This window comes from Myodes glareolus, chromosome X, assembly GCF_982192425.1.
Source record: "Myodes glareolus chromosome X, mMyoGla1.1, whole genome shotgun sequence".
NCBI classification, from domain to species: Eukaryota; Metazoa; Chordata; class Mammalia; order Rodentia; family Cricetidae; genus Myodes; species Myodes glareolus.
Genome location: NC_142053.1, coordinates 143,373,833 through 143,401,155, shown reverse-complemented (window position 1 = coordinate 143,401,155; position 27,323 = coordinate 143,373,833). Strand labels below are relative to the sequence as shown.

Below are 27,323 nucleotides of genomic sequence, written 5' to 3'. Positions count from 1 at the left end.
GCCCTCCTTGTTTATTCTTTTCCATTCTGAACCTTTTTCTGACCCACTAATTTTTTTCCACATCTTTTATGTGGATCAAACTAGGCTGGAGGCAACACAAATTTTAGCTCTACTTCCTGTCAGCTGGACAACTTTTTGGCACATTCCATGAGTTCTCACAGCATGGGTTTCCTACTGTGATGCTGGTGCCCATACCCTTTATTGGCAGGCGAGCTTATGGGAGGGTTCCACGAGGTATTTAATAAAGGCTCTTAAAGTGCATTCTCCCTATCAATCAGTCACTTGGTCCAGCTGAAGATGTGGAGACAGTAGAGGGAAAAAAAGAAATCCTCACGATGGTTTACTCCCACCCTTGCAGGCTAGGGGAAAGGCTTGCTTACATGTAAACAGGCAGCAGACCCACCCAGAAGACCTGTTCAGTAGGAGAGAAGCAGAGCCTATTTGAAGTGTTTATTCATAGCTTTCCTGGTAACATTATTTCTGTATGTGTGGGGAAGTTGAGAATGCAGCCAGCCTGCTTTCTTCTCTTAGATACTAGCCCCTGAGCTATCATGCATCTGAAATCTAATCTGCCTGGTTTAGGCAACATTGCTTTGATTGAAAACACCATAGTGTCTATACAGTGACTACACCAAGGATGTAGGTCAGCAAATTTCATAAAATCCTTAGGTTTTATTTTTTAAGATTTTTTAAATGTATGTGTATTTGGGTATTTTTAGTATATGTGTATTTGTGTGCCTGGGTATATGTATGTATACATACTAAATGTGTGCTGGTACCCACTGAAGCCAGAGGGTTTTGGATCCCCTAGAACTGGAATCACAGGTAGTTGTGAATTGCCTAATTTGGGTGCTAGTAATTGGACCTGGGTCCTCTGCAAGAGCAACAAATGTTCTTGACTGCTATAGCCCCCCTATAGCCTTGGTTTTCTGATATGAGGATTTGGGGTTAGGTTGCCCCAGCTCTGGAAAATCTCAGGCTCCCCTTTTATTGGTTGTACCTTTCAGAACCAAGAGCCGCTGAGAGAAGATGACTCTGATTTCATCCTGACGGAGGGTGACCTCACTTTGACCTATGGAGACAGCACTGTGACAGCAAATGGCTCCTCGAGCTCCTACACTGCCTCCACAAGTCTCGAGGGCGGTCGGAGAACAAAAAGCAGCTCGGAGGAAGTGTTTGAACAAGACCTGGGAATGGGAGATCACAAGGTTTCCAGTCGGGGTACCCCCCTTGTGTTTCCACTACAGGAAAATGCATGACTTCACCCTAAGTCCTGAAGGATCAGGGAGGCTCTCATGAGGATGAGGATGGCCAAATGTTCCAGTGTGTTTGAGGTGTGACATTGACTGGGTTAAACTAATGCTTCTATTTCATTGGGCCCTGAAACTATCATCACTTAAAACTTAACCCAAAACTCGGATGCTGGAGCTAAAACGTCTCTAAATTAAGACAAATGCAGACCTAGTCCCACTTTTTCACATAGTAGTACACTATTTCAGAGTTCAACAAAGTAATAGCATGCTTTAATTGTTTCTCACTTCACTTCCTGCAGCATCTGACAATGGTGGGGCAGATGTGTGGCAGATACAGGGCTGTATTGCCAGTCTAGCTGGCTTTAAGGAACATTAAGTTGGGAGGACAAGTTAGACAAAAGACAGTGAAGAAAGGAAAATGAAATCAGACTCAGTGGTGCTAGATGCTGGTGTTACACCAGACAGTAGAGCCCCTGGCTCTGAAGACTTACACAGCTGCATCCTCCTGTCAGAGTCCTAGCTGTTCCATCTATGTTGCTCCTAGACTGAAGATTAGGAAGCATGTCCATAGGCTGGGGCATTAGCTCAATGGCAGAATGCTAGAGTGCTTGCCTACAATGCAGAAGACCCTGGGTTCCATCCCCAGCACTGCAAAAAGTGTGTGAGTGGTGGGGAGTTTCCGAGAGCATTTCAGTATGGGGGAAAGAACTCTAGTTCCTTCTCTGGAAATCTCTATAAAAGAGTTACTGAAATGTTTAAAACTAAAGACAAATCATGTTCTGTTTTCTTAATTAATATGAGGACAGGAGGTGTTGAGAACCTGCTGACTATATCACTGCAATACTCAGTTGACTTTGGAGGCTACCATGTGAGCCCACTGCCTGGACGGTCACTGCTAGACTGAGGTGTAGCTACCACAGGGTTTGAGATAACATGGATACTGCTATTATCTAGAGAAGAGAAGGCAGGAAGAAACGCAAGAGGCCGCAGACTGTGGTTAGAGGAAAGATTTCATTGTGAATAATAACCTACAAAGAAAAGATAGAAATCTTTATTATTATTTTACATAAATTTCATTTTGAAACATCCAAAAGAGGTAATTCCAAAATCACACTCAATGGAATATAGAACTTGCTTTGTTATAAATTATGTAAATGTATATGTTCAAGTAAAGGCTGAGTTTCCAATGCCACCTATCTTTAGGACAAAAACTTCAATATTTTTAATAATTCCTTTCCCATTGGTACTATTTTCAATACCTAGAAGATGAAAATCATTCTGATGCTTTTATTTTGATCTAAACTTTTGTTGCTAAAATTAAATATCCAAAACCCTTTAAATGATTTAACATTTCTGCTCTTCCAGGGAAGAAAGGGAAGTCCAGAAAAAAAATCAGACTTCTTAAAACTATTAAATGACTGGCATTCTGATCTCTGACCACACGTTTTTTTGTATAGTCTGATAACTCCAGGAATCAAAGCTGACTCATCTCTTTGTATGTGAGCGGTGGTATTGGTCAAGGAACATCCCTGTAGCAACCTTCTCATAGTCTAGGTCTTATTGCCATGCTCCATTCTGATTTTTGAACCTTTTCTTCTAGCCAATCTGATTTGGTTTACTTTCTTCAGGAATTATCTTTGGTATACTTAGCTATGTTCAGATAAAGAGGATTATGTCTGCCTAAAGTCTGAAGTAGAAGGTGAGGAGGGCTAGGCTTTAGGCAGATCCACCAGGCAAACTGGAGAACTTCTGGACAGACTATGAGGCTTACCTTGCTGTGGCTAATGACCATGCCCCAAGATTGTCCAAATCAGACCTTCTCCATTCTAGTGGTCAAAGGTAGTCCTATTTTTAAAATGTTGCTTTAACCAACTGGCTCTGTCTTCATGGGATTCATTTTCCTCCAATCCCAGATGAAAACTGCCTTCTGGAAAGCTTCTTCATCTAAAACTTATTTTCCTGGTGGTGAAGCAGTACCAGCATCACATACTGTAGTGAGTAGCTGCTGGAAATGGTCTTTTCATCAGTTGTTTACATTGCTGAATCTGTAACTCCAGCATCTTGAGTTTTTGAAAGTTCACAGTCTTGTCATGATGCTATATCTTCATCATTCAGATCTTCTCAGTGTATCTTGTATAACTCGGTTATCAAGTTTTCAATGTGATTTCAATATTCTCTACTGCTTTTTTGTATTATTTTAAGCTGTTCTTGAGGTTTTACAGGGGAGGTCCCACATGTTGGCCCTGGTCAGCTCTCCAGTGTGATCTCCTCTGTCTGAGGTAACAGTTTCTGTATCATCTGCCATTTTTTTTGTGTTTCCTTTGGGGGGTGGGATTCAGCATTTTTCATTAGAATTTCTTCATGATGATCAATTTATAATCATTCGAGCAGTTTCCTTTTTGTTCCTGGATTCTGTTTTGCCCACTCTCTGGCAGCCTATGTATGCAGAATTTATAATAGCTGTGGTTGGTTTTCCTGTTTATAACAAGTTGATTGTTTCATGCTCTTGTTCTTTTCGTGTCGTGGTTGTACTGAGTAGCTTAGCCTGCAACATTAGTTTGAAAATTCTATACCTCATCTTTCTCATTTTTTTTAGGAGATTCTAATTCTTGCATAATAAACCCCTCTCTCCTAAAGTCTAGACTTCTCTCCTGGGAGATTCTAGTTGCTCCCTGAGTTGCTTAGCAGGCCTGCAGAGGCCCATAGCACTTTCCAGTTTCAGATTATGTGTTTTCCCATTTTTCTAAGCTGCAAGGTTCCTCCTGTGAAGTACAAGCAGCTTACCCGGAGTTTAAAACAAACTATACTTAATTATCTGTCTTTTTATTCTTAGATTTTTCATATAATAAATGAAACTAAAAGTAGTCAACTCTTGATCAACACATAGAATATTTTAGTCAATATTCTCTTCTGTGCATACTTAGTAAGAAAGGCATTTGCTATTGAGAATATGTTTGATTGAGGTATTTTTATTTCTGAGGTATATTGAGAGATATTTTTTGCTTTCTGCCATCATACCTGGAATTATTCCATTCATCTAGTTTCCAGAGTCAGGGTACCCAAGGAGTCCATTACAGAAGTGAAAATCTTAGAGCACCTGCTTGTCATACAGACATCTCCACCAAGGCCCCAGAGCTGCAGAGTCAATACCGCCTTCTTTAGCAGTCCTATAGGCAGCACAGACACCAAAGGAAATAGGAAGGAGCTGCCTGCTCTTACTGCACTGTAGACTCCTGCTCTACTCAGTGAGGCCAGTTGTGCTCCATAGAAGTCTTAAAACTTAGAACTTCCGACATTGAACTGATGCATGCTGCAATATTAGTGGCTACATGAGGAATCAGAAGCAAAGCAATGGAACATAATCCAGTAGAAAATGCTGTCTTCTATAAGTTTAGGAATTCATGTGTCTCTTGAGTACTATGCAAAGAGATGTCATTTTTTTTTTTGGTGGAGAGGCTACTGCACCCGCTTAATATGGACATAGTTTGAAATATGGCATTTCAGTTTAAATTTTTTCCGAATGAGCTATCCTAATTTACCTACTCTTAAAGTAGGTAAAATACTGAAAGAAATCCTAGAGTTTCTTTCCATGTCTTACAGTGCTAGCAGTTTGGGGAACTCAATTTCTAAAAGATGTTTTTATAATGTGGTGGCTTTTCTCCCCACTTCATACAAAATAATGCTCACAAGCACTAGGACATCAACCTTATTATTAACCTTATTAACATCCTAGTCTTAGCATAATCCTGTTGTGTTCCTCTTAAAGGGTCTTATAATCTTCATTATTTTGAAAAGTAGCCCTGATCTTTACTTGCAAAATGTGGAGACTAACCCTGACTTCCCAACAGTTCTCAAAGATGAAGCTACCTGGGTTGGAGAGATGGCTCAGTGGTTAAAAGCACTGATTGCTCTTTCAAAGGTCCTGAGTTCAATTCCCAGCAACCACATGATGGCTCACAACCATCTGCAATGACATTTAGTGCCCTCTTCTGGCCTGCAAGCATACATATAGGCAAAGGACTGGATACATAATAAATAAATAAAATCTTTTTTTAAAAAAATGATGAAACTACCTATAGAAGTGGTTTTGCATTGAAGTGTTGTCCCCAGGCTGCATGGAAAAAAGTAGGGGTGCCACAAAACCCTGAAACTGCCTACTTCAAAGGCAGCTATCTGGAAACGAGACTGGAATTGCTGAGTAATGGTCAGGCTTATCTCAGAAAGTAATCCAAGTCATCTTTCAAACCTGTTCATTCTGAGTTGAGGGGGATGACAATTCTGCGGACTGGAATATTCTAGATCAGGCATTCTGAACTCAGACTGCTGTTACCTTTCTATGATCTTGAATTTAAAAAATGCAAGGCCACAGGTTTGGATTAGCTGTAGAGCACTTCCTAGTATGCCAAGACCCTGGGTTCTAGTCCCAGGTATGAAAATAAAAAGGCCAGTTAAAGGTATAGAACCCTCAAGATTTGGATTTTGCAGCTTCAGGGTGGGGTCTAGCATGTGTGGTTTGTTTTGAAAGTTCTAGGATACCTCCTGTGTAGAAGGTTGAGCCTTTTGCATGTTTACAAGGAACGCTTTAAAAGCTTCGTTAAAGGAATGTTTGTTTAGTAATTGTTAGTGACAAAACTGAAACTGATTGCTAATACAGACTAGGCCACTGGAAAACGTTCCTGCCCATTTTGCAGAAGTCAAGGTTGTCTTCCACATGAAAACAATGACTTGAAGGAGAGCTGAGAGTGACGTGTGTGTGTGTGTGTGTGTGTGTGTGTGTGTGTGTGTGTGTGTAGACGAATCTCACACTTGTCATCTTTATTGGCACTTGTGATTGGGGAAGGGAGTTTTTGTCTTTGATCTGCTGAGTAGTTCAACCCAAAAGGATTCTGGGAAGCTGTCCTTTCAATTCAGTATGGAATTAATAGTTCCTTTTTGTGGTCAAACTTTGTCTTGTGAGTCCACATGCCTTATCCACAGAATAAGGCAGCATGGGGAAAGGTTGTGGTTACTCTGTTGTCTCATGTCAGCAGTAGTACAGCTCTGATAGAAGATAAAACCCCACTCTTGTTTTTCATAATGCTCCCGTGGGAACGACCTGGAAAGCCAAAGCTTTCCTAGAGAGGGAATTCTGGTATGTAAAACGCTTGTGTGTTTCTTCCTACCAACCCTGTAGAAAGGGCATGCCAACTCTGTCATCCAGGGTACTTCTGAGAGTGACCATGATGCCCTGGAGCCAAACAAATCATGCTGTGATATCAAATGTCTCATCAAGCAAACAGCAAGGTGCACTTTGGGTTGGATCCTCTAGACCTCTAACCTTGTGGTCTAAACTTGTGGTTTCATAGAAAAATAAGATCTCTTTTGATAAAAAGGGGAAAAAAAAGGTTGTCTCATCTGTATGGGACCAGTTTTATCTAGAGCAAAGATTCAGTTCCTTCCAAAAGAAAGATCTGCTTCCCATTGCCCTCTACCGTCTCTCCCTTGCCTTGTCTCCAGTACAAGTGAATGTAATCATGTCAGACAGTTAATGTGAACCATTGGTTCCCTGGTACAGAAACATCACTGAGATCAGAGGACAATTGAGCAACTCATCAGACCATCCTCTTGTAACCTGCCTTGTTCCCTCTATGAGTTCGAAGAAAACTCAAAGTAGCCCAGAGATGACATCACCATTCATCTAAAATGTCATCTGCAGAGAGGGCTGCTGGGATGGCAGCTTGCTGAGCAGATCCTTACAGCAGAGAAACTTGGGTGCTTGAGAGCTTCACTCCTGTATTTTGATGTTGACTCTTAAGATAGGGCAGACCCTCTCCTGTGCGTTGAGTTTGAGCTCTTCAGCTGTTTTTTTTTTTTTAAGTGACTTTGGTTTGCCAGCATCAGCTGCTGTGTTCTAAGGCAGTAAGTTGAATGAAACTCGTGACCAAGAGTTTACTTTAGAAACAACACATCTGACACCTAAAATGACTTCACCCCCTTTTGAAAACCTAGTTTGACAGTCCATAGAAACGTATCATAGGAATGAATGTGGTAGCATCAAACAGAAAAGCATTCTCTGACGATTCTTTCAAAACAGGACCAAAAAAAAAAAAACAAAACAAACAAAAAAAAAACCTATCCTATCCACCTTCCAGTTTTCATACACATATGTCAAATTAGCAGATATATCTTATTACTAACTGCTGGCAAATTATAAAGAGCAAAACTAAAGTTTTTAATGTTCATTTTATATTTCTAAGCAGGGCATGCTATAACTGTGACCCATTTGAAACATGTGGGCAGCAAGCCTTGGGGAACATTAAAAGGAGGGTCTATCTGTCGTGTTGCTTTTTGAGAAGGCCTGAAGTAGGTATGAGAACACACATCATCTTGTCACATCATCATTAAAAGGGCACAAGAGAATCTCTAAATGTCCCAGTTTACCTTCAATTCTTGGCCAGTTGGAAATGTTTCTGACTATATATACTGTATATGCTGAAGAAACTGAGCCGGCAAAAGAAGTGACTATCATGAGGCACTGAGGGTTTTCTACTGAAAGCACTTTTCAGAAAGTGGCCATCCTGGCGTTCGTGAATAGGTACATCCAAGGGCAGATGGGCACTCATTATGATGATTCTACTTGCAGGCCGTGGAAGAACAGAGGATGGACGCTTTTCCGTTTTGTGGGTATTCCGTCTGTGGGTATATAAGTTAGTGCTGGAAGCACTTTATTTAAAATGTAACTTCACAGTAGGGCCATTTCCCTCTAGCCTTTCTTTTCTTTTTTCTTTTCTAACCTAAATCCACCTGATCCTTCTTTTTTGGCATGTTTTACTATGCCCACTATGATAATGAAATGAGAAGACCACAAAGATTCAATTGCGGGAAAGCAATTTTAAAAGCAGAATAGGGGGAATTCAGCTTGCAATGATGGGACTTTCTGGTGAACTTTTTCTAGAGGGCTGACAGTATATTTGGGAGAATTTTATAGAAAATGACATCAAAGTGTTTTAACTGTGAACATTACAGACTAGGAATTATCTGCTACATTTGTGCAATCAGGAAAACTGCAGTAGGAACCCTAAAGTGCTCTCCCCTCCTCACCTTTTACTAAATGCTCACCTTTGGATAGCTGTTTAGATTGCTATTTATTGTAAACCTAGCCTCGTGGTTTCCTGTCCTTTACTAATATTTAACATGTTTTTCGCTAAGCTTTTTTTAACAAAATTCAAAATAAAAAGATTAACTGGCCGAGTTAATGGTGTTTTGTGTTTTCAGAGCTCCTCTGCTATATGTATACAGTGTGATCATATTTCCAGCATGGTTCTTTTTCTCACTCAGAAGTTACTTCTTTTTTTTTTTTTAAGACTATTCTCTCTAGGGAAATTCATTCAAACTAGAGTAAGATATACTTGGACCTGAGCAAATTCAGTCCACAGCCTGTGTTTGTAAATGAAATTTTATTGGCACCCATTACACTACTTGCTTGGCATGCTAGCTGGAGTTTCTTTATGTTATAGTGACAGAGCTGAGGAGTTATGGTAGAGATTCTGTGGCACATAAAGCTTGAATTATTTACTATCTTACCTTTTACTAAGAAAATCTTTTCCAATCCCTAATTTAGGTGCTTGTAAATTTTCAGCTTTGGAATAGGATATTGTGGGACCTAGAGAAACGGCTCAGTAATTAACAGCACTTATTGCTCTTGCAGAAAATCAGGAATCAGTTCCCAGAACCTACATAGGCCAGTTTATAACCACCTGTAACTCCAATTCCAGGGGATCCAATGCCCTCTTCTGGATTCTGCTAGTACTTCATAATGGTAGTGCACATAATCTCATAGAGGCAAACACATATACATAAACCTTTAGGGGGAAGAGAGAATAGGGTATCATTTGAATATACTAGTACACATCTGGAACCCAACACTTAGTAGGCAGGTACAAGTTTGAGACCAGCTTTAGCTGCAAAGACAGGTTAACACTGGGGTCTGAACCTCCATGCTAACATCTTTTTGAGATTTTTAGACTTAAAAGAAATGGTTTAAATGTGGTCTCAGCCTTGGATTCCTCCTGCCCGTAAGAGTCTCATAGGCTGTGAGTGCAGAACCCTAAAGAACGCATCACCAGGAGTTGGCAACATGAATCTGTGAGACTGAAGGGTATAAACTTGACATTGTAATTTAATAGTTTCTTGTAGAATGACTGCTAAAATTCTTGAATCCAAATGGCATAGAGATGGCTCAGTAGTTAAGAACATTGGCTTCTCTTCCAGAGGACTGGGATTTGATTCTCAGCACTCACATGTCAGTTTACAAAGCTCACAACCATCTGTAACTCCATTTCCAGTGGATCTGATTCCCTCTTCTGGCCTCCATGGGAACTAGGCATGCATATGGCACACAGACATACATGCAGATAATTCACCCATACAGATAAAATGCAATTTAAAAAGAAAATTCTTGAACCGTATATACAGTTTCCTTCATGGTTCTTATATTCCTTTTATGTAGACTACTTTTATTGAATTTAAGCAATTGACCCATTTCCCCAAATCTGCTTAGCAAAACAAACCCTGTCATTAGCTTGATGCTTGAGTCATTTAACTGCATACTTAAAAAACTACTAAATAGAACAATTTGAAAGCAAAAAAGTTTCAATTTCTTTAGATCTCCTATCCCCAGGGAAAACTGGTTCTACAGGAGGAGGGCTAATGGAAAGAAACGTAGACACAAAACCACCCAGACCTTTTATTTAATATGAAGTAATTTATTCAAGAAAGACACAACTGCACTTGGCTCTTATTCACATTGATGACTTTTGTCCAGACATCACTGATGTGAAATGGAATCATGTCACATCTTCTTTGTTGTCAGGATGCCTTGTTGAAATGTCTCTCAAGCAGAGCCAAGTTCAGCCTGGGAACTAAAACTTTTCCTATTTTATGACCATAAATATCCACATTGCACTGTCACTTCCTTTCGGGAAACTTCATCTCAGCCAATGTGTCCGTCATTACTTAACAGCTTGTGCTGTTCCTGACCAGCAGATTTGCACAGCAGTTGGTACCAAATTGGTCCCAGTCTCTGACAGTATGATAGATTGCCTCCACTGCGCAGCCTCTCCACTGTGCTGAGCTCACCTGTTTGTAGCCACTGACCTGGAAGGGAAAGAACAAAAGATGTTTGACCTTCATAGAAATTCACAGTCTGGCCAACTGAGGTGGCAGGTGGTGCATGCCTTTAATCCCAGCACTTGGGAGGCAGAGGCAGGCCTCTGTGAGTTTGAGACCAGCCTGGGCTACAAGAGCTAGTTCCAGGACAGGGACCAAAGCTACAGAGAAACCCTATCTTGAAAAAACAAAAAAAAAAAAAAAAAGAAAAGAAAAGAAAAGAAAGAAAGAACGAAAGAAAGAAACTCACAGTCTGTTGAACCCTGGTGATTTAAATTACAGTTTTCTTTATCCAAGTTATGTTATCAAGTATTGAAAATGCATAGCGAAATCAGTGCCTATTATTTCTGGTTTGTAAAAGAGACAAGGAGAAAATGTGACTTGAAGTGTTCAGTGAATGGGAAAAGATAATATTGCTGTGATAATAATAAGCAAATATTGCTGTGTAAATACAGCTACCAAGCTGGGATGCCTATTGAAGAAAGCCTTCTGGCACTCTAGCCAGGGAGCCAGGTAGACGAACTGCAGAAATTCACCTCTTCTTCTGCTCCTCCAAATCCACTCCTCCTGTTTAATCCCCAGCTCTGCAGGAGAATACCTTCTGCAGCCTCCCTTCCCCAAGTGCTTCCAGCTCCAATGGCTCCTACAGATCTTCCACCAACTCATTGCTTTATCCCAGCCTCCCAACCACTCCAGCAGGTACTCCTTGGAAACACACATGTCACCCCTGCCAGGGAAGCAGGCAGGCTAACTGCAGATCTTCACTTCCCTTCTCTATCACTGCCTTCAAGTCCAATAACCCAGTCTTATCCCTCGCTCTGTAGCACACCACCTATAGACTCTCCTTGTGGAAGGAAATTAATAAAACAGTTCATGATATGGAAGTGGAAACAGAATCAATAAAAGAAACCCAAATTGAGGGAAATCTGAAAGTAAAAAATTTAGGAGCTTGAACAGGAACCATAGAGGCAAGCTTCACCAACAGGATACAGGAGATGGAGATACTTGGGTGTTGAAGATATGATTGAAAAAAATAGATAAATAGGTCAGAAAGTGTTAATTCTAAAACTCCTGGCTCAAAAGATCCAGAAAATCTGGGACACTGAAAAGACCAAATCCAAGAATAATAGGAACAGAGGAAGGAAAAGGAACACGAGCCAAAGGCACAGGAAGTATTTTCAACAGGATCTTAGCAAACTTCCCTAACATAAAAAAGTAGATGTCAATGAAGGTACAAGAAGCATATAGAGCAAATTGGACCAGAAAAGAAAGTCCCCTTGGCACATAATAATCAAAATAGTAAATTTACAGAGCAAAGAAAGAATATTAAAAGCTACAATGGGAAAGACCAAGTAACATATAAAAGCAGACCTATTAGAATTACACCTGACTTCTCAATGGAGACTCTAAAAGCCAGAAGGACTTTGAGAGAGATGCTGCAGACTCCAAGAGACAACAGATGCAAGCCCAGATATGCAGCAAAACTTTCAATTACCATAGATGGAAAAAAACAAGATATTCCATGCTAAAAGTAAATTTAAGCAATATCTATCCAAAATATAGGCCTACAGAAGGGGCTAGAAGGAAAACTCCAACCTAAAGAGACTGACTACACCCAAGAAAACATTGGTAATAAATAATCCCAGACCAGCTAAATGAAGAGGTGAGAAACACACATAGACACACCCCACAACCGCCACCACCACCAACATCAAAATCACAGGAGACAACAATCAATTATATCTCTCATCAGTGGTCTCAATTATTCAATAAAAAGACACAGACAAACATAAGGATGTTAAAACAGGATCCATCCTTTTGCTGCATCCAAAGAACATACCTCAATAGCAAAGATAGACATTACCTCAGAGTAAAGTGTTGAAAAAGTTATTCCAAGTAAATGCAAGCAAGTGTAGCTATTTTAATATTTAACAAAATAGAACAAATCAAAACTAATCATTAGAGGGAAAATCTACCAAGAAAGACATTTTAATTCTTAGCATCTAAGCACCCAACATGACATCCAAATTCACAAAGAAACACTACATACTGCTTAAATCACATATTGACACTCACACACTGATAGTGGGAGACTTCAATACCCCACTCTTGCCAATAGACAAGTCATAAGAATCCCCCCCAAAAATCTAAACAGAGAAATGCTAAAGCTAATAGACATTATAAGCCAAATAAGCCTAACAGATATTTGCAGAACATTTCATTCAAACACAAAAGAATACATCTTCTTCTCAGCACTTCATAAATTTTGGACACAAACAAGTACCAACAGATACAAGAAAATAAAGACAAGTTCTCTGCTTCTTATCAGACCACATGGATTAAAGCTAGATATCAACAACAACAGAAACAACAGAAAGCGTACAAACTCAAGGAAAGTGAACAGCTCTATACTGAATGAAAAATGAGTCAAGAAAGAAATAAAGACTTTCTAAAATTGAATGAAAATGAATACACAACATACCCAAACTTATAGGACACAATTATAGTGGTTCTAAGAAGTAAGTACTTAGCACCAAGTGCCTACATAAAAAAATACTGAAGAGATTTCATACTAACAACTTAACAGCATACCTGAACGCTCTAGAACAAGACGAAAAGGAAAAAAAAAATCACACCGCAAAGGAGAAGATGGCAAGAAATAATCAAACTCTGGGCTAAAATCAGAAACAAACTAAAAGACAATACAAATAATCAAGAAACAAATGGTTGATTCTTTGAGAAAAAATCATTAAGACTGAAAAAAACCCTTATCTAAATTAGCTAAAAGGTGGAGAGAAAATATCCAAATTATCAAAATCAAAAATAAATGGGGTGGGGGAAGAACAACAGACACCAAGGAAATCCAGAGAATCATAAGGACATAAAAACCTGTACTCCAACGAATTGGAAAATATAAAAGAAATGGATAATTTGCTTGATAGGTACCACTTACCCAGGACCAGATAGTTTTAGTGCAGAATTCTACCGGACTTTCAAAGAAGAGTTAATGCCAATACTATTTAAATTATTCCACAAAATAGAAGCAAAAGGAACATTGCCCAATTCATTTTATGAGGCCATAGTTATCCTGATACCCAAATTACATAAAGACCCAACAACAAGAATTACAGACTAATTTTTATGAACATAGTTGGGAAAATACTTGCAAACCAAATCCAAATCCAAGAGCACATCAAAAAATATCATACACCATGGTCAAGTAGGCTCCTTCCTAGAGATGAAGGAATGGTTCAATATATGAAAATCTATCAGTGTAATCCACCATATAAATAAAGTAAAGGAAAAAAAATATGCTCTCAGAAGCTGAAAAAGCCTTTGATAAAATCCAATATCTCTTCATGATAAATGTCCTGGAGAGATAGGGATATAATGAGCCTATCTAAACATAATAAAAGCAATTTATAGCAAGACCATTGCCAACATCAAATTAAATGGAGAGAAACTCAAAGCAGTTGTACTAAAATCAGGAACAAAACAATGTTGCTCACTCTCTATATACCTATTTGTATTATTTAGAGTTTCTGTTGCTGTAAAGAAACACCATGGCCACAGTAACTGTTATAAAGTAGCTCAATATAAAATTAACTCACAAAAAATCAGTAGTCCTTCTATATATAATGATAAATGATATAGTCCTCCTATATACAAATGATAAACAGACTGAGAAAGAGATAAAAGAAACAAGACCTTTCACAACAGGCTCAAATAATAATGAAGTAAGTGAAAGGTTTGTATGATAAAACTTCGGTATTGAAGAAATAAATTGAATAAGATATCAGAAGTTGGAAAGATCTCCCATACCCATGAATCAGTAGGATTAATGGCCATCCTACACACACACACACACACACACACACACACACACACACACACACACACATTCAATACAATGCTCTTAAAAATTCCAACAGAATTCACAGATCTTGAAAGGACAATTTTCAGCTTCTATATGGAAAAACAAGAAAACCAGGATAGACAACAATACTGAATAGCAAAAGAACTGTGAGAGGTATTACTATCTCTGTCTTCAAGTTGTACTTTGGAACTATAATAATACAATAGCATGGTACTGGTACAAAAACAGACACGTTGATTAATGGAATAGAACTGAAGACCCAGACATAAATCCACAGAACTATAAACACCTGATTTTTTTATATATAAAGAAGTCAGAAACACACACTGGAAAAACCACCTTCAACAAATGATGCTGGCCAAAATGGATGTAGGCATGTAAAAGTATGCAAATAGATCCATATCTATCATCTTGTACAAAACTCAATCCAAGTGAATCAAGAACTTCAACATAAAACCACTGAATCTGATAGAAGAAAAAGTTGGGAATAGCCTTGAACACACTGGCACAGGAGACAACTACCTGAACAGAACACCAGTCGTGCACCCACGAAGATTGACAATTAATAAATTGGACCTCATGAAATTGAAAAACTCCTGCATTGCCAATGACATTGTTATTCAGACAAAGCAACAGTCTACAGAATGGGAAAAGAATTTTTACCAACTACACATCTGATAGAGGTTTAAAGACACCTAGGGTAAAACCAAATATTACTTGTCTTAAAAACTGATGAAATAACTCCTAATGATATACTGCTATATTCATAGATCAGTACCTTATTCAGCCATCATCAGAGAAGCTTCCTACTGCAGCAGATGACACCAAATACAGAGACCCAAAGCCAGACATTATACACACACACAGAGAGAGAGAGAGAGAGAAAGAGAGAGAGAGAGAGAGAGAGAGAGAGAGAGAGAGAGAGAGAGAGAGAGAGAGAGACTGACCTTGGATCACAGAGCTCTAAATGGGAAGTCTCCATCAAATCCCTCCCCCAGAGCTCAGAGAACCCTGCAGAAGAAGAGGTGGCAAGAATGTAGGACACTAGGAGAATAAAGTCCTCTAAATAAACATGAGCAAAGCTCACAGATACTAAAGCAACATACACAAGGCCTGCATGGGTCTGGACCAGGTCCTCTGAATATATATTACAGCTTTCAGTTTAGCATTTTTGTGGGACTCCCAAGAGTGTGAATGAGTGGGTCTCGGATTCCTGTGCCTTCTCTTTTTCTTGAGGGTTGCCTTGTCAAACTTCAATGTGATGGCTTTTCTTTTATCTTATTGCTGTGAATATATTTTATTACCTTGGTTAATAAAGAAGCTTCTTTAGTCTATAGGAGAGCAGACTATAGTTAGGCAGGAAATCCAGATACAGGGAGAAAGAAGGCAGAGTCAAGGAGTCACCAGGAGCCTCTGGGGAAGCAAGATGCGAGGTAACAAGCCACAAGCCTTGTGATAAAATATAGAATAATAGAAATGGGTTTTAAGTTATAAAAGCTAGTTAATAATAAACCTGAACTAATAGACCAAACAGTTTGCTATTAATATTAAGAGTGGTTATTTGGGAACTGGCAGGTGGGAGAGAAACCTCAAATGACATTTTATTATATTTTATGTTGTCATGTTTGGTTGTTATCTCCTAGAAGCCTATTACTTTCTAATGAGAAGCAGAAAAGGAATGGATTGGGGTTGGGAAGAAACTGGGAAGAGCAGAGGGAGGAGTAACTATAATCAGGATAAATTGTATGAACAAATAATTTATTTTCATTAAAAGGGGAGGGGAGAAAGAAAAGAGCTTTCAGAGGCATGTTGGGAAGATGGGGAGAGGAGCTGGGATTGAAGCTGCACCTTTAGGTAAACAGGGTAACTCTACTTAAACCCTTTTCATATATGTATGCAAATATGTTTTAGGAAGTTTCCATAGTAGTAATTTCCATATAGTTCTTTCAAAGGTCTTTAGTGTTAGTTATCCTTACCCATACTCTCTCCTCTCCTCTTCCTTTCTTCCCCCCACCCCACTTAACTCTTTCCGTGTCATTATACCCCTTTTCCCTTCACAGCTATGTGCTATTCCCCCTTTCCTTGAAATTGCCCTCATAGCCCCCTTAACAGTTTTTGCCTTCTAATGGCACTCCAGTTTAAATACTCTTATCTAGATTCAAATCTAGCATCCACAGAGGAGAGAGATCATGTGACATTTATCATTCTGAGTGTGGGTTATCTGACTCAGTATGATTATTTCCAACTTCGTTCATTTACCAGCAAATGTTATAATTTATATTTAGAACCGTCTAGTATCCCATTGTGTTATGAACCACTCTTTCATTATCCATTCCATTCATCTGTTAATGAACATCTAGGCTGTTTCCATTTCCTGACTATTGTGAATAGAGCAGCCATGAATATGAATGACCAAGTGTCTCTGTATCATCCTTTGAAAATATGCCCAGTAGTGGTATTGCTGGATCATGTTGTAGATCTATTTCTATTTTTTTTGAGGAACCTACATACTGTATTCCATGAAGTCAAACCAGTTTACACTCCTGCAAACAGTGAATAAGTGTTTCTCTTTTTCCGATCCATGCTAGTATTTGTTGTCATTTGTTTGTTCTTATATATTCTAGATACCAAACCACTAAAAGATGTATAACTGGTAAAGACTTTTTTCATTCTGTACACTACCTCATCACTTAAATGATGTTTTGCTGTACTAAAGCTTTTTAGTCTCATAAGATCACATCTGTCAACTTACTACCACCCTGAACATGCCTGATCTTGCTGCTAGCTTGTGTCAAGTTGACATAAAACTAGCTAGCACAGTCAGCAACCCTTTCCTGGCTGTAACCAAATAGGGTGCCAGTGTCCTGCTAGTGGAGGTTTGCTAAAATGATTGAAACAAGAGTCAGAGATAAAGAGCACAAGAGCATAAATGTGCAAAATAAAATGAAAAGAGCACTCCCTTTTCAAACAAAAAACCAAGAAAATTTCACCTTGAATGAGAAAGAACATTTGACAGATTGCAACACTGTTATTAAAATAACCAGAAACAAGCTTAAAGCAGTGTTAAGGCTAATCGTGGTTGTCAGCTTGGCCTGGATGTGGGGTCAATTAAAAGGCAAGCTGCTGTGCATACCTGTGAAGTATTTTTCTAATTATGTTACTTGAAGTAGAATGCCTATGCTAAATGGGGGTTGTGACCCAGATTAAACAAAAAAAGACGGAGAGAGAGAAAAAAGGTTTTGTCTTCTTCCACTCTTGCCAGCAACTTTGTCTACACTACAGTGCTGCTGCTTCTTCTGCAGGTGTTGCTAAATAGCAGAGCCTAGCCTCTTCAGGCTTCCAACTCGGAGTGTCGACCAGGCACTCTCTTGAGATTTTTCCTACATTCAGCACCAGAGTGGAACTGCTGAGGCATTCTGTCTCATGGGCAAAGAAGCTACTGTGTTCTCAAATTCTCCCAGTAGGAAGACAGCCATTGTTAGATGACTCCAACCATATAGAATAAGACAATCTAATAAAACTTTTAATATATATTCATTCTATAGGTTGTTCCTCTAGAGAACCCTGATGAATACAGGCAGTTATTATTAAAGTAGTGCTTGAACTAGCACTTATAAACACCATTGAAATAAAAAAATGATAAATGTTCAAAGAAATATATATATATATATATATATATATATATATATATATATATATATATATTTAGTTTTTCTAGACAGGGCTTCTTTGTAGTTCTGGAACCTGTCCTGGAACTTTCTCTGTAGACCATGCTGGCCTCAAACTCCGAGATCCACCTGCCTTGGCCTCCCAAGTGCTGGGATTAAAGGTATGTGCCACCACTACCTGACTTTTTTTTGGTGGGGGAGGGGACGTATTTTTAAGAAATCAAATGGAAAACAAAATTTTTGAGACAAGGTTTTACTATGTGACTCAGGTTAGCCTCGACTTTGTGACCCTCGTGCCTTAGACTTTTGAGTTCTGGAGTTACAGGTATGTAAAACCATACCTGACAACCAGTTGAAAATTTTAGACCTGTAAAATCCAATATACCCCCCAAAAAAACTCTCTGAGTGGGCTGAACTGCGAAACATGCTGACTGAATAAATAATTACCAAATTCTGGGGCAGGAGGTATAACTTGCTTTTTAAGAGCAGTTGCTACTCTTGCAGAGGACCAAAGTTTGGTTCCCAATCTACATGGTGGTTCAAAAACACCTGTAATTCAAGTTCCAGAGTTAACTTATGCCCGCTTCCGGCCTCCATACAGGTGGTGCCCATACATACATGCAGGCACTCATACATACACATAAAATAATAAATACTTTAAAAAAGAATTACTGGGTCTGGAGAAATGTCTTAGAGGTTAAGAGTACTGGCTGATCTTCCAGAGGTCCCAAGTTCAATTCCCAGCAATCACATGGCGGGTCACAACATTTATAATGTGATCTGGTGCCCTCTTTCTGGCGTGTATGCATACATGCAGGAGGAACACTGCATAATAAATAATAAAAATCTTAAAAAAAGAATTGAGTAGACTCAATGCAAACAAAGGAAAACAGAGTGAAAAAGGATGAACAGAGGCCAAGGTGTGGTGACCCTGACACTTGGTGGCAGAGGGAGGCAAATCTCTGAGTTTATAGTCAGCCTGGTCTATATAGTGAGCACCAGGCCTCGCAGGGTACATAGAGAGACCCTGTCTCAAAACAAAACGAGACAACAAAAAAGATGAATTGAGCTACAAAGTCTGGTGTACTCCAATAACTAATCTACCTTCATGCCAACAGAGTTTCAGTAAGAGGCTGAAAGTGTACTTGACGATATATACTTGAAATTTCCACAAATTTGACAAAAGGCATAAATTCACAGATTCAGTAATGTCTGAGAATGTTAATCCATAAAGACCCAAAGAAACCTACCCACAAACAAAGCACGATCAAGTTTCAGAAAAGTAAATTCTAGCCAGGGATGGTGATTCATACCTATAATACCAGCACTTGAGTGATGTAAACAGAAAAATCATGAGTTTGAAGTTATCCTGGGCTAATTAGAGAAACTATCTTTTAGTTATTTAATTAGGTTAATTGATTCATCAAATTAATGAAAGTTTAAGAAAAAAATTCTTGAAAGTATCTAGAGATAAATGACATCATTTATGGGAAAGTGTAATGGATTTCATACCTGAAACCATGGAGGCTTGAAGTGTCACATATTTTCAGGATGGAAAGAAAGTAACTGTTTTTTTTTAAATAAAAATAAACCTTTATTTAAAAAACTAAAACCACAAACAAAAAAGGAAACAATAAACATAATTTTCAAAGTAATTGGATTAAGAAGTTCTGCTTAGTGTCTAAAATGTAAAAGACAAACCATAAAGTCTATAATCAGCTGATCTCAAATGATTTGTAAATTGACTTATTTAACACCAATACATTTATTTATATTTGGAAATAAAATAGTATAGATGGTAAGAAACACAAATGGATACTGTATTGTAAAACTGCGCATTTATTTTAAATGTTACACAAAAACGTGACTGCTAAGAACATGGATACTTTTGAAAATTGATAGCCTGTCAGTAAACAAAACAAAATGAGAAAGTATATCAGTTAACATAATAGCACATACTTTTGACCCCAAAAAGCTAGCTTGTTCTACATATTGAGTTCAGGCCACTTAGAGGCTACATAATAGAACAAGATGCTGCCTCAAAATAATTAGTATACCTATCTCTTCAATGATCAAATCAAGTAACTGTTAACCCAGATTTTTATATACCATAATAATATTTTTCAGAAGTGATGTTGAAATAATGACTTCCTCAACGGAAAACAAAGTTTGTTGATGTACATTAACTGCTAAAGGAAGTTTTTCCAGCTGAAAGCAAATGATAAAAGAAGAGTACCACATCCCTAACAAATGGAGACAACAGAGTAAGAAAATACAAGTAAACAAATGACTCTTTTATCATATTTTAGAAATTGTTTAGTGCGTGTGTGTGCGCGCACGCGTGCGCGTGCACACCCACATGTGGGAGGGCTATGCATGCTCATGAATGCAAAAGACAAAAGAGGATGTTGGATGTCCTGTTCTATCACTCTTCACTTTATTCCTTTGAGAATATTCCTTCACATTTCCTGAACCTGGAGCTAGGCTGGCAACCAGCAAAGTCCAGCCATCCTCCTGTCTCTACACCACTAGGGGTTGTAGATATACAAGCCCATGCCACACTTTTTACATGGGCTCTGTGTATCTGCACTGTCTTATTTTTTGTTTGTTTGTTTGGTTGGTTTTGTTTTGTCAAGACAGGGTTTTCCTGTTTAGTCTTGGCTGTCCCAGAACCACTCTGTAGACCAGACTGGCCTCAAACTCAGAGATCTACTTGCCTCTGCCTCCTGAGTGCTGGGATTAAAGGAGTGAGCCACCACTGCCTGGCTGCACTCAGGTTCTTTATTATTATTATTATTATTATTATTATTATTATTATTATGTTTCATTTATTTTAATACCAACCATGGTTTCCCCTCCTTCTTCTCTTCACATTTCTTTCCCCACCTCCCATATAACTCTCCCCCATCTACTCAGTACAGCAAGTGCTCTTATCTGATGAGCCATTTTCCCCAAATCACAAATTACATTGGATTTTAAGGCAAATTTAAACTGTATGATTTTGTTTTTAATACATAAAGAGAAAATATTTAAGAGAATCATGAAAAGGGAACAAGTTAAAGAGGCCCCAATGCAAATGGCTGCTCTGGATGCAGCAAATAGTTGATCAAGTAGGCTAGAGTAAGTTGCATATGTATAAGCCAAAGGGGTCACTGAAATAAACATACATAGAGGTCTGCTCAGAAATAATGCAGGGAAATTGAAGTGAAGTTTTGAAAAAAATATTCAAATAAGAAAAGGCAGAATGGGGAAACCAGAAAAATGATGGAAAAACAGCAGATGTAAGCCCTAAAAATATCAATAATCATTTTACAAATTGTTTCAATACTTGATAACCTGGGTAAAATACACTAATTCCTCAAAAACACAAAACTACCCTAACTCTGTCCATATGAAATGAATAATTTGAAAAATTCAAAAACAATAAAAACTTGAGTTAATAGTAAAGACTCTTCCAAAGATAATTTCCTGGCCCATATAGTTTCAATGGATAATTCTACCAAATATTTAAAGTAGAATTGACATCAATATGATACAATGTTTTTCATAAAACTTTAGGTCAGTTTTATCCACATACTAAAGCCAGACAACCATGGGGAAAACTGTCAGTCAGTAGCTCTCATAAATTTACATGTAATTGTTTTTTCATTTTTGTTGTTCTTTGAAACAGGGTGTCTTTTTTATTGAAAATAGATTCTTCTCTCATACAATACATCCAGACCACAGTTTTCCTTCCCTCCATTCTCCCCAGCTCCCCCATACTTCCCCTCTCTTCCAGACCCACTCCCCCCTCCATTTCACTTCAGAAAAGATCACGCCTGCAAGAGACAACCACCAAACATGACAACACAAGATACAATAAGACAAGGCAAAAGCCCTCATACTGAGGCTGGACAACATAAGCCATTCTGTAGTCCAGGTTGTCCTGGAAATTACTATGTAGCCCAGACTGACCAGGAACACATGTCTTCCACATGCTGAGATTAGCACATGCTCAGAATAGAATTGTACACAATCACATTCAGCTTAGATATTTGTTTTTTTGTTTTGTTTTGTTTTGTTTTTTAAAGACAGGATTCTTCTGTGTATATCTGGCTGACTTGGAATGCACTCTGTAGACAAACCAAAAAGAAAGGTTTTATTTGTTTTAAAGAATACCAAGTCCCTAGTCAGGGACTTCCCAGGGAGCAGGCCTGAGTCAGTGACCTCTATAAGACTGGGTCCAATACAGTGACCTCTCCTGGAGCAGGCCCAAGGCAGCAACATCAGTGGGAGCATCACCAAGCAAGCAACCTCAATAGGAGCAGGCCCAAATGACCTCCAACCTCCAGGAATGCAGAACAATACTGGGGAGCACCAAGCAACCTCTGGGAACACCGAGTGACTGGAACCATGGCCCTGAGGAACAACCATCTGAACCTTGGGTCCACTGGCACGTGGAAGATTGATCACCAGAGACAGAGCACCAACTACACCAATCAAAGGAAAAGTTGGGTAGAACACACTCAACACCACAAAGAGCAACGCAACACAAACAAAAACTAGTGGCTGTACAAAAGCAAGAACTGAACATCAAAATATAGATGAAGTAGAAGAAAATGACCTAAAAATAACTTCAGGAGAATGTTTGAGGCCCTTAAAGAGGAAATGAAAAATTCCCTCAAAGAAATGGAAGAAAAGACAAACAAAAAATTGGAAGAGATCAATAAATCCCTTAAAGAAAACCAAGAAAAAGCAATTAAACAAATGAAAGAAATGATTCAAGGCTTGAAAACCAAAATAGGGGTAATAAAGAAAATACAAAATGAGGGAATTCTGGAAACAGAAAATATGAGAAAACAATCAGGAACCACAATGCAAGCATAAACAGCAGAATACAAGAGATGGAAGAGAGAATCTCAAGCACTGAAGATACAATAGAAGAAATAGATTCATCAGTCAAAGAAAACATTAAATCTAACAAAAGATTAAGACAAAATATCCAGGAAATATGAGACACCGTGAAAAGACTAAACATAAGAATAATAATGGTAGAAGGAGGAGAAGTTCAACTCAAAAGCACAGAAAATATATTCAACAAAATCAAAGAACAAAACTTTCCCAACCTAAAGACAGAAATGTATGTGAAGATACAAGAAACTTACAGAATGCCAAATGAACAGGATCAAAAAAATCCTCTCGCCACATAATAATCAAAACACTAAACATACACAATAAAGAATATTAAGAGCTACAAAGAAAAAAAACTAAGTAACATATAAAGGCAGACCTATCAGAATTCCATCTGAATTCTCAGTGGATATAATGAAAGCCTGGGCAAGTATGTAGACACTAAGAGAACACAGATGCCAGCTCAGACTACTATACCCAGCAAAACTTTATCACCATAGAAGGACAAAACAAAATATTGCATGAAAGAACCAGATTTAACCAAAACCTAGTCATAAACCCAGCCCTACACAATTTCTAGAAGGAAAATTCCTACCCAAGGAAGTTAGCTACTTCTACAAAAACACAGCCAATAGATGATCTCACAGCAGCAAATCCCAAAGAAGGAAGAAACACACACAATAACATCACTACCAACAAAAGCTAAAATAATAGGAGCTAACAATCACTGGTCATTAATACAACTTATGCTGGTGAGGTTGTGGGGTAAAGGGAACACTTCTGCATTGCTGGTGGGAATACAAGCTGGTACGGCTCCTGTGGATGTCAGTGTGGTGATTTCTCATAAAATTAGGAAACAACCCTCCTCAAGACCCAGTTAATACCACTTTTGGGTATATATCCAAAGAATGCTCAATCATGCCACAAGGACATGTGCTCAACTATGTTCATAGCAGCATTGCTTGTTATAGCCAGAAACTGGAAACAACCTAAATGCCCCTCAACCAAAGAATGGATAAGAAAAATGTGGCACATTTACACAATGGAGTCCTACACAGCAGAAAAAAATCACAACATCTTGAATATTGCAGGCAAATGGATAGAGCTAGAAAACATCATTTTGAGTGAGGTAACCCAGACCCAGAAAGACAATTATCACATGGACTCACTCATAAGTAGTTTTTAAACATAAAGCAAAGAAAACCAGCCCACAAATCACAATCCCAGAGAACCTAGACAACAGTGAGGACCCTAAGAGAGACATACATAGATTTAATCTACATGGGAAGTAGAAAAGGACAAGATCTCTTGAGTAAATTGGGAGCATGAGGAACTTGAAAGAGGGTTGAAGGGGAGGGGAGAGGTAGGGAGGGGAGAAGAGAAAAATGTAGAGCTCAATAAAAATAATAATAAAAAAGAAAGAAAAACAATAAAAATAATATCCCTTAATATAAATGAACTCAACTCACCTATAAAAAGACACAGACTAACAGATTGGAGACATTCTTTTGCTGCATACAAGAAACATCCCTCAAACTCAAAGAAAGACATCACCTCAGAGTAAAGGGTTGGGAAAAAAATGGACATAAGAACAAAGCAGGTGTAGTTATCCTAATATCTAACAAAATAGACTTCAAACTAAAATAAATCAGAAGTGATGTAGAAGGACATTTCATATTAGTCACAGGAAAAATACATGAAGAGAAAAATCTCAATACTGAACATCTTTTCCACAAATAGAAGGGCACCCTCACATATAAAAGAAACACTTATAAACCTTAAATCACACATTAAACCCACACACTAATAGTGGGAGACTTCAACACCCCACTCTCACCACTGGACAGGTCTATCAGTGATATGGGAGAATTGTCTGTATTCTGTCAATCATGTTTTAAATAAACGCTGATTTGCCAGGTAGGAAGTATAGGTGGGTCAACCAGACAGGAAGTAGAGTTGGGGCAATGAGAACAGGAGTATTCTGGGAAGCAGGAAGCTCCCTCTGCAGTTCTGCCCAGATCACCAAAGAAGCAAGATGTGAGCTGCTCCGCTGAGAAAGGTACCGAGCTATGTGGCTAACATAGATAAGAATAATGGGTTAATATAAGCTACAAGAGCTAATAAGTAGCCTGAGCTAATGGGCCAATCAGTTTTATAAATTATGGAGATCTCTGTGTGATTTTTGGGGGGCTAAATGGTTGGGGGACTGGGCAGGACAGAAACCCCACAAGCAGACCCACATGATACAGATTGGCACCCAACGTGGAGCCACAGTCAAGTGGAGATACACATTAATGAAGATGGGTTAAACGAATATGTAAGAATTAACCAAGAAGAGGCTAGATATAATGGACCAGGCAGTGTTTAAATGAATACAGTTTCCATGTAATTATTTTGGGTGTAAGCTAGCCGGGTAGCTGGGCACTGGGAACACAGCCTGCCGCCCTCTTTACTACATATCAGACTGAAAATTAACAGAAATAAGGGAACTAACAGATATTATGAATCAAATGGACTTAACAGACATCCATAGAACTTTCAATCTAAACATAAAATATACCTTCTTCTCAGCACCTCATGGAACCGTCTCAAAAATTGAACACATACTAGGTAAGAAAGCAAACTTTAACAGATACAAAAAGTTGGAATAGCCCATGTATCATATTGGATCACCATGGCTTAAAATTATAATTAAATAGCAACACTAATTTCAGAAAGCCCACAAACACGTGGAAATAAAGCAATGCTCACCTGAATCATCAATGGGTCAAGGAAGAAATTAAAGACTTCCTAAAATTCAGTGAAAATGACTACACAACATATCCAAATGATGGCAGGAAATAATCAAATTGAGAGCTGAAATAAATAAAATAGAAACAAAGAAAACAATACAAAGAATCATTGAAAGAGTTGGTTCCTCAAGAAAATCAATAAGATAGACAAACTTTTATCCAAACTAATCAAAAGGCCGAGAGAGAATATCCAACTTAACAAAATCAGAAATGAAAAGGGTGACATAACAATAGACACAGAAAAAAATCCAGAGAATCATCAGGCCATATTTCAAAAACCTGTACTCCACAAAATTGGAAAACTTAAAGGAAATGGACAATTTTCTTCTAAATATCACTTACTAAAATTAAATTAGGATTAGACAATCAAATTAAATAGACCTATAACTGCTGAAGAAATAGAAACAGTCATCAAAAGTCTCCCAACTAGAAAAAGCTCTGGGCCAGATGGTTTCAACTCAGAATTCTACAAGATTGTCAAAGAAGAACTAATACCAATACTGCTCAAATTGTTCCACACAATAGAAACAAAGGACACATTGCCAACCTCTTTTTATGAAGCTAAAATTACCCTGATATCCAATTCACACAAAGATATTACTAAGAAAGAGAATTACAGACCAATTTTACCAATGAATATTGATGCAAAAATACTCAATAAAATACTGACAAACCTGATCTAAGAACACATCAGAACTGTCATCCACCATGATCAAGTCAGCTTCATCCCAGAGATGCAGGATGGTTCAACATATAAAATTCTGTCAATGTAATCCACCATATAAACAAACTGAAAAAAAAAAACATGATCATCCCAATAGATGCTGAAAAAGCCTTTGACAAAATACAACATCCCTTCATGATAAAGGTCTTGGAGAGAGCAGGGATACAAGGAACATACCTAAACATAATAAAGGCAATATACAGCAAGGCAACAGCCAACATCAAACTAAATGGAGAGAAACTCAAAGTGATCCCACTGAAATCAGGAACGAGACAAGGTTGTCCACTCTCTCCATATCTATTCAATATAGTACTTGAGGTTCTAGCTAGAGCAAAAAAAACAACAAAAGGAGATCAAGGGGATACAATTAAGAAAGGAAGTCAAAATCACTGTTTGCTGATGATATGATAGTTTACATAAGTTACCCCAAAAATTCTACCAAGGAACTTCTACAACTCATAAACACCTTCAGTAATGTAACAGGATACAAGATTAACTAAAATAGTCAGTATCCCTTCTTTATACAGATGATAAACATGCTAAGAAATAAATCACTTTTCACCATAGCCACAAATAATATAAAATATCTTGGAGTAACTCTAACCAAACAAGTGGAAGACTTGTATGACAAGAACTTTAAATCTTTGAAGAAAGAAACTGAAGAAGACACCAGAAAATAGAAAGATCTTCCATGCTCTTGGGTAGATAGAATTAACATAGTATAAATCTCATCACATGCCATCTTCAGATTCAATGCAATGCCCAGCAAAATTCTTCACAGGCCTCGAAAGAACAGTACTTACCTCCGTATGGAAAAGCAAAACACCCAGGAAAGCCAAAACAATCCTATACAATAAAGGAACTTCTGGAGGCATCACAATCCCTGACTTCAAACTCTACTATAGAGCTACAGTACTGGGAACAGCTCGGTATTAGCATAAAAACAGACAGGAGGACCAATGGAACTGAATA

General features: G+C 38.2%; 2 protein-coding genes across 6 annotated transcripts in view; one reads left to right on the top strand and one right to left on the bottom strand.

Moving 5' to 3' along the window:
- Positions 1–8,483, top strand: part of Slc9a7 (solute carrier family 9 member A7) — a 218,940-nt gene extending 210,457 nt beyond the window's left edge. For 2 of the 5 annotated variants that reach the window (XM_048461540.3, XM_048461539.3), the window contains one exon: positions 1,008–8,483. In XM_048461540.3, coding sequence (XP_048317497.1) covers positions 1,008–1,259 — 252 coding nt within the window. In that variant the 3' untranslated portion in view covers positions 1,260–8,483. The remainder of the gene's footprint in view (positions 1–1,007) is intronic. The other 3 variants (XM_085684298.2, XM_048461542.3, XM_048461541.3) reach the window with 2 other exon arrangements.
- A 1,493-nt stretch (positions 8,484–9,976) lies between these two features.
- Positions 9,977–27,323, bottom strand: part of Chst7 (carbohydrate sulfotransferase 7) — a 42,568-nt gene continuing 25,221 nt past the window's right edge. The window contains exon 2 of the mRNA XM_048461478.3: positions 9,977–10,388. The gene's annotated coding sequence lies outside the window, so the exon portion shown is untranslated. The remainder of the gene's footprint in view (positions 10,389–27,323) is intronic.